General features: G+C 40.9%; 1 protein-coding gene across 20 annotated transcripts in view; it reads left to right on the plus strand.

The window, feature by feature from the left end:
- Positions 1-13,201, plus strand: part of DTNA (dystrobrevin alpha) — a 370,761-nt gene that overhangs the window by 325,654 nt on the left and 31,906 nt on the right. For 14 of the 20 annotated variants that reach the window (XM_077492634.1, XM_077492632.1, XM_077492641.1 and 11 more), the window contains 3 exons: positions 4,490-4,510; positions 8,472-8,631; positions 9,022-9,111. In XM_077492634.1, coding sequence (XP_077348760.1) covers positions 4,490-4,510; positions 8,472-8,631; positions 9,022-9,111 — 271 coding nt within the window. The remainder of the gene's footprint in view (positions 1-4,489; positions 4,511-8,471; positions 8,632-9,021; positions 9,112-13,201) is intronic. The other 6 variants (XM_077492638.1, XM_077492637.1, XM_077492649.1 and 3 more) reach the window with 1 other exon arrangement.

Raw genomic sequence — 13,201 nt, forward strand, 5'->3', positions numbered from 1 at the left:
GTTTCTTACCTGAAGATCCAGCTAGTAACAGCACTTGTTGCAGTCTGACAGCTGTAAACGGCTGCCTCACAATTGGCAGAAGCACTAGCAACCTGTCTTGTGTGCTCCTTCAGTTGGCAGCCTGGATGTCTATTAGATTTATTGGCTAGCTAAAAGTATGAAACTTTGCAACAGATTCATTATTTGAAAAATTGTATACGGTGTGACATGTTGCCAAATATATGGTAAAATAGATTATGCGAATATATGGTAAAATAGATTATGCGTTTACATACACTTTAATGAAACCTCATCCCTTTTTACATAAAAACAGAATACAATGATTTGCAAATTTCATTAACGCATCTTTTATTTACAATAGAAAACATATTAAATGTTTAAACCATTTTAAGAAAAAAATAAGGTGATTTTGAAATTGCTGGCAGCAACACATCTCAAAAAAGTTGGGACGGGGCCATGTTTACTACGGTGTAGTATCCCCTTTTCTTTTAACAACACTCTGTAAACGTCTGGGAACTTAGAAGACCAGTTGCTGGAGTTTTGGGAGAGGAATGTTGTCCTGTTCTTGTCTGATATAGGATTTTAGCTGCTCAACAGTTCTGTGTCTTTGTCGTATTTTCAATTGGTGAAAGATCTGTACTGCAAGCAGGCCAGTTAGTTAAGCACCCAAATTCTTCTAGTATAAAGACGTGGTGTATTCAAAGATGCTGTTTGCGGTGTAGCATTGTCCCACTGAAATATGCAAGGCTTTCCCTGAAAAGGATGTTGTCTGGATGTGAGCATATGCTGCTCTAAAAGCTGAATATATCTTTCAGCATTAATGGGGGCCTTTCCAGATGTACAAATTGCCCATTCCATCTGCACGAATGCACCCCATATCATCAGTGATGCAGGCCTTTGAACTGAGCACTGATAAGATGGAAAGTCCCCTCTCCTCTTTAGTGCAGAGGATGTGACACCCATGGTTGCCAAACGAAAGCCTAATTTCGATTTGTCTGACCACAGTTTTCCACTTTATAACAGAACTCTCTAATCACAGTGCCCCCTTTTACCTCTCTGCCTCCCCTACACAGTCATACCTTTGGCAGGGCAGATACAGGACACGGCCTGTGTGTCCATGCCAGGGTCTCCCCGACAGTGTCATCCTACCAGCAGGGTAGGGGCAGGAGACGCTGCAGATCTGGAACATATCAACAAGCAGGTGATTACCTGCTTGTTCATATGAAAAGACTTCCACTCTCTGTGCAGATCTCCAGCTCCTCCTGCCCCCTGCTCTGTAGCATGACAACATTGATGGGGTAAGCCGGGAGAGGAAACGCAAGCATGGCCATAAAGCTGGTGGTGAGCAGTGACTGTTGTCTGTTAGGCCCATCTGGACCGTGGTCGCTGCTTATCTCACGCTGTGCAGCCTGGTTATCATTAGGCCATGAACCAGTACCACTCCGCATGCCTGGGGGTTGGGGACCCTTGCATTAGGCCAGTTCTTGTTAGGACATGTGTGAAAGGAGGAAGTGCCGCAGAATAGGAAGAGGCAGACTAGCAACAGGGGTTTCTGCAGGTTCTCCTGCGCAAACTGACGTACCTGTACATCAGTCCGTAAGAGCAGGATAGCGCGCGCACCACTGGAGAGCGTGCCCGCGGGTCCTGCAAACTCTATGTCCGCCGGCGGCCCACGAGGAGAGGCAGAACGGAGAACTGCCTATGTTAACAAGCCACTTCTCCATTCTGCCTAGTGTCATGCCAGGGAACAGTGATCTGTCATGTTCCTGGCAGCCCACCCCCCTGTGGTTGGAACACGCTGAGGGAACCCACTCAACCCCTTGATCGCACCCTAGTGTTAACCCCTTCCCTGCCAGTGGTATTTTTTAATTGATCAGTGCATTTTTATAGCACTGATCAAATGTAATAACGTCACTGGTCCCCAAAAAGTGTAATTTGGGGTCAGATTTGTCTGCTGCAATGTCACAGACCCGCTATTAATCTCAGATTGCCACCATTACCAGTAAAAACAATAAAAACTAAATAAAAGTCCCTAAATCTTTCCCATAGTTTGTAGACAAGATAACTTTTACGCAAAACAATCAATATACGCCTATTGCAATTTGTTTTTACCATAAATATGTGGAAGAATATATATCAGCCTTGGTGGTGGTTAACCTAATTAGTTGCAAAATGCTCTTCCTTGTTAGTATCACTTACTTTGCCAGCTTTTTGCTGCCCTGTTCCAACTTTTTCGAGACGTATTGTTACCATCAATTTCAAAATGACCTACATTTTTTTCTTAAAAGTGTAAATTTGATACGTTTTCTACTTTCTATTGTGAATAAAATATGGGTTTTTGGGACTTGCAAATCATTACTTTTTTTTTTTTAAACAGCGTCCCAACTTTTTTTGAAGTAGAGTTGCAAAGCTGGGAAATAATTATCCCATCATCTGATGTCTCTCTTTTCAACTGAATTTATTGGCTGTATACTCATTATATCTGCCCAGTTCATCAAAGTATTTCTTTCATTACGTTTAAGGTAATAAGTAGACTTTAAAGTAAACATGTCACAACCTGGATAATTCAAGCTGAGCTTGCTGAAAATAATAAGCAGGGCAATATATGGGTTCTCTTTAGGCATAGCTTACTTTCTAAGAAAGCCAATGTTAAAGCAATAAGTAGATCCATAATCACATGCTGCTGAATTGGCATTGCAATAGAAATACCATGGCAATACACAAGGTAACAAAAGAAAATGCAGCATATAGGATATTTTCTCCTCAACAGCTGTCAAAATACCCAAACAGCAGCTACATATGAATGGATGCAGCTGCTTTTCAGCCGCCACTTTTCATCCCAGCTCATTGATGTTCCAATCAAGAGTTGTCGGTCAGGAGGCGACCGATGGGACCACCCACTGAGCAAAATGAATTCAGTGTGTATCCAAATGACGGTCTCTGTGTATGCAGCATGCTATAGGGTACATTTGCTTTGTTTTATAACAGATTTTGAGCGATTTTCAAAACCCTTTGTGTGGAAATCGGTGCTCCCAGTGGGCCCCTTGGCAGCAACGTTAAAAACCATTGTCTTGGTTATTTCCAGATTAATACAGTTCCAGCCTCAAACACCAATTGCAAAGCAGTGTTAATTCAGAAAAAGGAGAACTGCATCAACACTCTATCTTAATACTGCACTATAATAGAGTGGTGGTATTTTAACCATTTCCAGCCCAAGGACATCATATGACATCCTTGACATAGTGGGAATATCTGAATGATGCCTGTAGCTACAGGCATCAATCAGATATCCTCTTTTTCAGCCAGCGATTCTATGCACCATAAGAATAATTAGATCAGCAATTCAGATGCTAGATCATTCTTACAGGCGATGGGAGGGGACATCCTACCGCCCTCCGGTGCTTCTCCGGGCTTCGTGCCATTGGGGATCCAGAGAAAGAATCGACCACTGCCGGATGACAATCATAGAGATTACCCGTGACCAGATGGTCACCAGTCATCTCTATGACCGTTGGAGCCCGGGCACAATGGTATGATGTCACATCTGGGCCACGCTTGTAAACAAACCTGGAAAGCATGGGACCGTGAATTTTTTAATTATTTATGATCTCATGCTTTCCAGCATGGAGGAAAGGGGTGGGGTCTTATTGACCCCGCATCTCTCCATAAAGAGGACCCGTTGCACACCATTCCTATTACAACGGATGTTTACATTCCCTGTAATAGGAATAAAAGTGATCAAAAAAAATAATTAAAAGTAAAATAAGCAATACTTTTTTTTTTTTTTGCGAACGCACACGTAAGTATGTGAACGCCATTTAAACCACACATGTTGAGGTATCGCCGTGTGCGTAAGAGCGAGAGCAACAATTCTAGTGCTAGAACTCCTCTGTAACATTAAACTGGTAACCTGTAAAAAAAATTTAAAACTTCACCTACGGCGATTAAGTACAGAAGTTTGGCGCCATTCCAGGAGTGTGAAATTTTAAAACATAACATGTTTGGTATTTATATACTCGGTGTAACATCATCTTTCATATTGTATAAAAATTGGGCTAACTTTACTGTTTTGTTATTTTTTTAATTCATGAAACAGTTTTTTTCCCCCAAAAGAAAGCATTTGAAAAAATGTTGCGCATATCCTGTGCGACATAAGAAGTTGCAATGACCGCCATTTTATTCCCTAGGGTGTCTGCTAAAAAATATATATATATATAATGTTTGGGGTTCTGAGTAATTGTCTAGCAAAAAAAAATATGATTTTTAAATGTAGGAGATGAGTGCCAGAATAGGAAGTGGTTAAGAAGGAGAGCCCATCAGACTACCATAGCAGACTTTTTTGTGGAGAATGAAACTTGAAATGATTTTAGTGTTTGCACATATGCTGTTCAAAATAAAGAATGTTGTCATTTTCGCAAAGCTGTCAACTGTTTCTAGTGTACCTTTCCTTTGTAAATTTATGTTCTGTTGTTGCATGAACATTTTACAGGAACAAGAAATGGGACAGGCTGTAAGTCCTTTGTTCATCATTGTCAGTGTTGGAGTGTTGGCATGAGAACCTAACAGACCACCATACTGACCTTTTTTTAAAAAAAAGAGATACATTTCTTAGATAATCTGTTTTGGTCTAAATAGCATTTTTTTTCCTTGTGTGCTGTTATGAGTCCGCTTAACTGCACAGATGTAAAACTGTATACACTTTAGCCAAGCATGAATTAAGCATATAACTATATTACAGAGATATACTTTTATTATGTCTTTAATTGTGTCTAACAAAAATAATTGTACGCCTGTATAGATGGAACCTTTTGGATTTGAAATATTTATTGTTAAACACATCAGTGGTGTCATTGCCTTTGTAAAGGTAACCATGCACAATCTTAAAAGATACGTTAACCTTTTGTAACATGTTACACTCATATTCATGGTGTAACATGTTACATATGCACTGGTCTCTGTTCCCACCCGATTCTCCGCTTTGACAGCTAGTGGGGGATCTTCTTCCCCTGCTAGCTGCCACAATCTAAAAATAAATAATCTGTGTGAATGGGAAAACGACAGTCCAACAGCCTTTTGTGACACTATTGAGCGCTGTGGTAGTTTGTTGAGCTTCCTGTCACAGTGTAACTGCCTGTCCATATTGGAGGTACAGGCAGACAGATACACAGGCAGTCTGCAGGACTGTGGCATTACACCCACTATCTGCTAATCATGGGTGCAATGCTTTACAGGTCTCCAACAAAAAATTAAACAATATGATAAAAAAAATTTACCTGCAAAAAATGTGCATTTATCATTTTTTTATTGTAAAGGTGAACTTAAACTTTAAATTGAAATTAAAATTTCACAGCTAAAGCTGACCAAGGTCATTTTGGTGGAAATAGTAATTGTACAAGTAGGGAAACTGCTGATAGGGCGATATTGGGAGGTGCACATGTGACGCCTTTGCTCTGCATAGCTAAACTGGAGCAGTCAGCTCTTCTCACTATTCATACTTGGAACCCACGGAAGTATAAGATGCCAGGAGGTAGTTGGATCGTGCGTGCACATTCAACTTGCCTACAATGTCACTGGGCATCATTGCACTATTATTTATTCACTGAGCTGTTATTCATTAAGCTATTATTTATTATTATACCTTACATTCCAAAAACATTCAGACCTTTATGATCCGGTATTTTAGAATCCAGAAAAGCTTCTGATACTGCATGTTTGTGTTAGCTGTATGTGTACCTGCATAGTTTTACGAAGGTAAATAGGCTTTGAATGGTTTTGTTTTCTATGACACCAATCTAAGTTTGGATTTCTAAGCTCAGCATGATGGTGAAACTGGTTATGGAAGTAATCCCCAGGTTGAATTGTTTTTTTTTTTTTTTTTTTTTTCCATGATTGTTTCATTAACCACTAACAAAGTGAGGGGAGACTAATGTTGCCCAAACACGTTTAGAAAATCATTAAAAAAAGCGATTGATATGCTCAAACATTCAACTTTCTAAACATTAGTGCAGGGGTAGACAACCTCGGCCCTCCAGCTGTTTTGAAACTACAGGTCCCATGAGACAGTGCAAGACCCTGAGAATGACAGCCATGACTCCTAAAGGCAGATATATGATGGGATTTGTAGTTTCACCACAGCTGGAGGGCTGAGTTTGCCTACCCCTGCATTAGTGGGCTAATTTCGATTATCGAAATGCAAAATTTTATGGAAAAAAACCGAACCATTATGTCAGATTTTTTGAGCCTAATCGATCAATTTTCTAAACATTTGTAGTGGAATTGATTGAAAACAGTTAGAAAAGAATCTACAGTGAATATTAAAATGGAACTCAGGATCGTGTAATCGATTGAGAAATAATGCACCATTTATCTTGTTATCAATTTGGTGGCATATACCAATACAATGATGGCAATATCGCATGCATGTTTGACTGATCTTTAGAAATCCGACTGATTTTTTTCAAATGATTTTCTATCCGTGTATGGCCAGTATTTAGTTGTCATTTCGTTGCACTAGTTCTGTTAAAATCTGTGCAGGTGGAGTGCTGGACAGCTCCCATTTTCTCAACTATGCAGCACAGGTTATTTTACATGTTACATTGAGCCTTTTACATGTTGCATTGAGCCTTATTCATTTTTTGCACATTATGCACCATAATCATTGTAAAAAGATGTTCTTTATTATCTCGCAATGGCAAATATAAACCGTTTAATGTAATTAAAACATGTATTGAATTGTTCAGTAAAGTGGTGCAAAAAAAATGACTATCAAAGCACAGACCCATAGCAACCAATTAAAGCTCATTTCTTGATTGATCAGACTACAGTAAACAGGAATGTGATCAATTGCTGTGGGTTTTCAGCAGATACCACATCATTGCTTTGAGCTCTGCTTTGCTGGTTAAAACTTAGAATTTGGTACCATTGAAAATTACTTTTACGGGCATAGAAAACTTCAAAGCAAGAATTTAAGAGCTTATGTACTGAGCTATGAATTATACTCAGTGGGGGACAATTATCAGTTCTGTTGCACGCAGCAAGGCAATGCTAAACGGGTGTAGTGCAATAGATTCACTGTGAGGTTACAACTTGATTCATAAATTGCTCCTTTCCTGCTCTAATAGAGCACTGTGATGGAAAGAAACCTGCCCCTTACTATATAACTGTACTCCTAGTATAAAATTCATCTCATCTTCAGTAGTAAATATGTCTCAAAACTTTGTAAATATGTTCTAGTTGATTGTCCAGGATTAGAGACGAGGGTTGCAAATATATATGATTTGCACCATTTGTTGATCATTTGCTTGATACATGCTCTCCATGTGTGTGTTTGCAACTAATGTTTCCAATGTTTTAATACCTAGGCCATCTTTTAAAAATAAAATTTGAATATTTCTACCAACCTTCTGCCTGCAGCTCCCTGGTTTTCACAAGACTTAGACCATTGATCTCCGTACTGACCTGTTCTATTGCCAGATGAATCTGATATTGTTGCAGGGGGCCTCCAATGGTTTACAAATAAAGTTGTAGGAAAGAGTGTACCCTTCTGTGTTACTGCACAGAGGGGTAAAACATATCTGTTACAACTTTAGCATTGAACCCCTTTAATCGGTTTATAAACAGAATTATTAAACAAATCATGATAAAAAGGACCCGGGCAAAGGTTTTGCCTTTATATAATCAAGGTAAACTGTGGTGATAGAAATACAGGAGCTTCCTTCCATCCATGACTCTGACAAGTTGCTAGTCTCTTACCCAGAAGAAGCCTGCAGGTAAAAAAACCAGCAAAAGGTCAACAATGGCAGCTCATATATTTCTATTATGAATGGTTTACTTTACTATGAGAAATATATCCCATCACTCATATGCTTTTTGTGCAAACCTTTAATAATAAAAAAAAAAAAGCCTGGTCACTTGTAGAGTCTTTCTAACATGATTGTATTCCTGTTCAAATCACACATGTTCACAACTATAACACTTAAAAATGTGCTGTAATGAATTAGTATTTTCCAGATAACTTTGGGTAGGGGGATCACTCAGCATTATCCCTAATGGAATGAGCAAAAGTTGACCTTCTCTATTCCAGAAAGGAATGTTATTCATAGGCCATATAGGCCATAATTATATGTGATGGTGCCCCCGTCTCTTTATTTTACATCTTCAAAGCAGTTCACCTAGTTATACAAACTATTAATTGTTTTATAGCAATCTTATAGAGCCTGCAAAATGTCATGTGCATAAATTCCACCCATATGTTTTGGCAAGCACTATTTTTACCCACATAACTCAACGTGGAGCCATAGAGTGCTGGACTCCTGTCTTTTTGGGCTCTGTGGCAGCTACTGTTGCTTCAATTACCTTGATGTTACATTTGATGTTTATTCTGATGATAAAAAAAATTCTGTTTACATAAATAATTATATTTACTACATTGAATGATTACCCTGCTGACTAACTCTGATTTTACTTTTCAGACTCAGGGGGCAGGTTCCCCTCGCTCTTCTCCCAGTCACACCATCAGCCGGCCTATCCCAATGCCCATTAGATCCGCATCTGCCTGTTCCACCCCTACTCACACTCCTCAGGACTCCCTGACTGGTGTTGGCGGTGATGTGCAGGAAGCATTTGCACAGGGTATGGCTAACCAATGATCATTGTTTAGACATTGATATATTGTGTATACTATAGATCTATCAGATGCTTTTGTATTTTTAGGAATTAGTATTCCGATTTCTAACTAGTCTGCTTTAGATATTATTTTATAAATCTGTCATTTGCAGTTTACTTGGGGCTCATTCGATTTTTTTGTGGCGCAGTTGTATGTCAACATGTGCTGCATTGAATATAAAGAGCTGCTCGTGTATCAAAATGTCCTTAAACGGAACTTCACCCAAAAGGCTCAGACTTGCCTGACCAGTCTGAATTTATCCTCAGATGTAACAAAAATAATATGATATACACATTTATCGTAAATGTAGGTTGCTTTGGGTCACATTGCCTAATGCTATTACTTTGATCTGGCAGGTGCAAGAAGAAATCTGAGGAATGACTTGTTAGTGGCGGCTGACTCCATCACTAATACTATGTCTTCTCTGGTGAAGGAGCTGAAATCAGGTGAGAAAGTGTCTCTGCACCCTGATGCATTGAAACTGTCTTTAATAGATTTAAAGGTGAAAATTCTGTTAGTTGGGATTACCAAGGGGGGAGTCCTCCATATCTGAGCAATGGAAACTCCACCATTTGGGTTTTTGTGCAGTGGCCTTTGTTCGCCTTTGAACTGCTGTTCTTTCCCGCAAGAACAATGTAAATTCATAAACCAAACTGTGACTAGAAGCAACTCAAAGGTGAAGTAAAGCAACTCAGAAGAACCTGAAAGTATGTTGCATTTTAACAGTCTTCTGCACTTGGGCCTTTATGTTGACCTTTTTTAACTGCATCACCATCCTCTTCAGTGCTCCCACAGTTGTCCTCATGTGTTGGATTTAGTACAGGTAATGCACACCTCAATAATCAGTGTGTGTTCAAGCTATGTGACAAAGATTCTAACCCGTACAACAAGCAAGAACAAAATGTTTTTTGAAGGTCAAGTTCATCTTTGGGGACATGTTACAGTTATATGTTCTACCTGTTTTGGGGTGGAACATGTGACATATTCCCACTCCTGCAGCCTTTTACGGATGCACGACCCTCCCCCTCCCTCATTGTTACAGCGGGACAGGGATTTTCCCCCGCATCACAATTTGAAAAGAACGTGGCCATGCGGGGCTCCGCCCACACGTCTGTTTCATTCACAGAGATCTGTGAATGAAGGATCTACAAGTACCGACAGCCTTTGTCACTGACGGCAAGTAGTTCTCAATGAACTACCAGGGCACTAGTGTGTACGAGTTACGAGCAAGCAGATACACTGTTAGTCTGCAGAAGCCTGTGATTGCACCCGTGCTCTTCTGATGGCAGGTGCAATGCTTTACAGGCTTCTAAGAAATGATGAATGCACATTTTTCTACCTGCAAATAAATGTGCCTGTGTATTTTATTTTTTTAGAAAAGTTAAATTGTCCTTTTAAGCAGCAGGGAAAGTGAGGGTGCAGATGCACTGAGGCCATGTTCTTGATAACCAGTTAAATATATATAGTCTATTGTTAGGTGATAGAATGTTGCAGGTAAGGAGGATTCATGCTGACTATTGCGTAATCACAGGCATCAGAAGTGACTGGTCAGTGACCAGTATAAATCAAGAAGAAGGTTTAAGGTACTAACCTTCATCGGTCTTTCTTTGGCTTAAAAATACAAATGGCAAAAGTTGTGTGTGGATTCCACTTTTGAGTTCTTTCATAAACATATACATATGTACCTTGTTCAAAGAACTTGATTTTTTCAAGAACTCTTCTGTTTGATTACTGTCTTTATATCTGTATAATTCTGACAGAAAGCACTAATGTACACAGGTTGACTAGAGCGCAAGGGGTCAACATACAAAATGTTTGAGTGTAAATGCATGTGGTGTAGGCTTTAAAAGCACTGTCTAAATACAGAGTTCAAAGGCACACAAAAGAAATACCATCGTAGAGCACTTTATATTTCTCTATAAATGTGACAGCACCACAATTTCACCTTAAGTATGCAGCTGTGAGAGTACATTAAGAACCCTTTCGCTACCAGGCCCTGTGCTTCATTTTTAAACTCAGGTGGCCATACCATTTTTTTTCATTTTTTTTCCATTATGGCTATCAGTGTCAAAGATCCCCCCAAAAGCCATACATTTTCTGAAAGCACACGGCCTGTAGAATGGAGAAAAATGGGCTACCGATTTTGTTTTTTTAGGATTTGCAATAGTTGTACAAGTGTTTATAAAATCGCTATTTTTACTAAAAATACATTAATCATTGTTAGCGGACACAAACACCACTTACTGTAATTTACAAAATTCCTGCTAAATTCCGACTTAGGCTTCATTCACAGTTTTAGTAAATCAACTCCACCGTGCAATCCCCTCCAGGCAGTCCTAGGCAGCTCCTCTCACAATTAATGTTGGGTGATTTTGTTTTCACTTTTAGGGTTAGATGAAGACTGTAGCACGAGACAGATTATAAGAAACATTGAAGGTATTACAGGGTCTTTATCCCAAGTATTACATAAGCAGTAGCACCAACATGTATATGAACCCCTGGCTGCTAATTTTTCTGCCAGCTTTCAAGTAGAAGTGATTCAGGTGGCTTTAAAGCTTAATAGTTTAGTAACTAAAAGTGTTACTAAACCCAGAACCTGTATTCACTATCTCCTGCAGTACACAGAACATGGAAATGCAATTATTTTAGTAAATATAAACTGCTAAATACGTTTTCTCATCAGCAGTATATAGCAGCTTTGTGAGTTCCTAGTAATGTTTGTAGGAGAAGTTTTCATTCTTTCCTGATCCTCTGAACATGTTTGGACAGAGCTGATTGGCCCAGTGCTGATAACATGCACCCTACCAAGAAAGAAAAATTGTCTAGCAATACACACCAAACTGAGCATGTGCAAACTGTCCCCTGGCTCTGTAAATATCAGGTTATTTTTTGGAGACAGTTGAATAGGAGGTTCAGAGAGACAGGATCAAACAGCCTTTATACACAATGCAAAGGATTAACCCCTTAAGTACCACAGTGAGTATAACAAGCATGCTTTACTGCATATACAGACTGATTTTACGGTTGCGGATTTATTAACGCTTTTAAGTTTAAAAAATGAAAATACATCCAAACAAAAATGTAAAAGCCCCCACTACATTGTGGTTAGGGATGAGCTTCGTGTTCGAGTCGAACATCAGCTGTTCGCCCGTTCGGCGAATTCCGAACGTAAGAGGGCAAGCAGGCTCTGTGTCTAGAGACAACAGTGCTGGTCGTGGAGGCGGTGCATCGTCATCATCAGCACGTGGCCATGGGACACACTTGTCCTTCTTTTCGGCAGCTGGACATGTTGAGCCGCAACATGCCAATGACTTGGTAGAGTGGATGACCAAGCCCTCTTCATCCTCCTCATCCTCTCTCACCCAGTTTCAGGGTACTAGCAAAGCAGCTGCCAATGCATCGTCTTCCCTCCTCTCAATATCATCATCAGTGACTCCTTCCCTAGACCCACCACGTCCTCCTGAGGAGTCTCCTGAACTCTTTGAGCACAGTGTTGGGTACATGCTCCGGGAGGATGCCCAGTGTTTTGTAGGCTCTGATGATGATACTCAGCTAGAGGAAGGCAGTAGCGTGAATGCAGAGAGAGGGGATGCTCAAGAAGGACAGCAATCTGGCAGTCATGTTCCACAAGCTGCAGCATACTGCCAGGTTTGCTCCAGCGATGAAGAGGGAGGGGATGATGAGGGCACTGACTCCACGTGGGTGCCTGGTAGGAGAGAGGAGGAGGAGGAGGAGGCACATGTCCACTGAGGCAGGATGCCCTCCGGGGGCCAGCTTAGGGGCAGCACACCGACTGAATCACACCGCAGAGCTCCGCCTGTGCAGGGCGCTGCCTCTGCGCGTTATTCTAAAAGTTCTTTGGTGTGGGCCTTTTTTGAGATTAGTGCATCAGATCGCACGGCTGCTATTTGCAACATATGTCTCAAGCGTATCTCGCGTGGCCAAAACATCAGCCGCTTGGGCACCACATGCTTGACCAGACATATGTTGACCTGCCATGCAGCTCGTTGGCAAGCGTACCTCAAAGACCCACACCAAAGAACAAAGCGGACCTCTCCTTGCTCCTCATCAGCTGGGATCTCCAACCCCACTAGACCTTCAGTCCTCTCTGAAACCTGCTCTGAGAGGAATGAAGGTGTAGAATTAGGTGTGTCACAGCCAAGTGCTTCCGGGCACTCTGCTAGCAGTACACCCACGTCCGATTATAGCAGGCAAATGTCCCTACCCCAGCTGCTGGACCAGCGAAAGAAGTTCACTCCCAGCCATCCACATGCCCAGCGGTTGAATGCTAGCTTGGCTAAATTGCTAGCAGCACTTCAACTGCTGCCTTTTCAGTTGGTAGACTCGGCCCCCTTCCGTGAGTTTGTACAATGGGAGGTTCCTCAGTGGCAGGTCCCCAAACGCCACTTTTTCTCACGGAAGGCAATTCCGGCTCTCTACCGGCATGTGGAAGGCAATGTCCTTGCCTCGCTGGACAGGGCGGTCAGCGGTAAGGTGCATATTACCGCTGACTCATGGTCCAGCAGGCATGGACAG

Source organism: Lithobates pipiens, unplaced genomic scaffold (assembly GCF_037356315.1).
Source record: "Lithobates pipiens isolate NorthernLeopardFrog02 unplaced genomic scaffold, aLitPip1_a1.2 Scaffold_19, whole genome shotgun sequence".
Classification (NCBI taxonomy): Eukaryota; Metazoa; Chordata; class Amphibia; order Anura; family Ranidae; genus Lithobates; species Lithobates pipiens.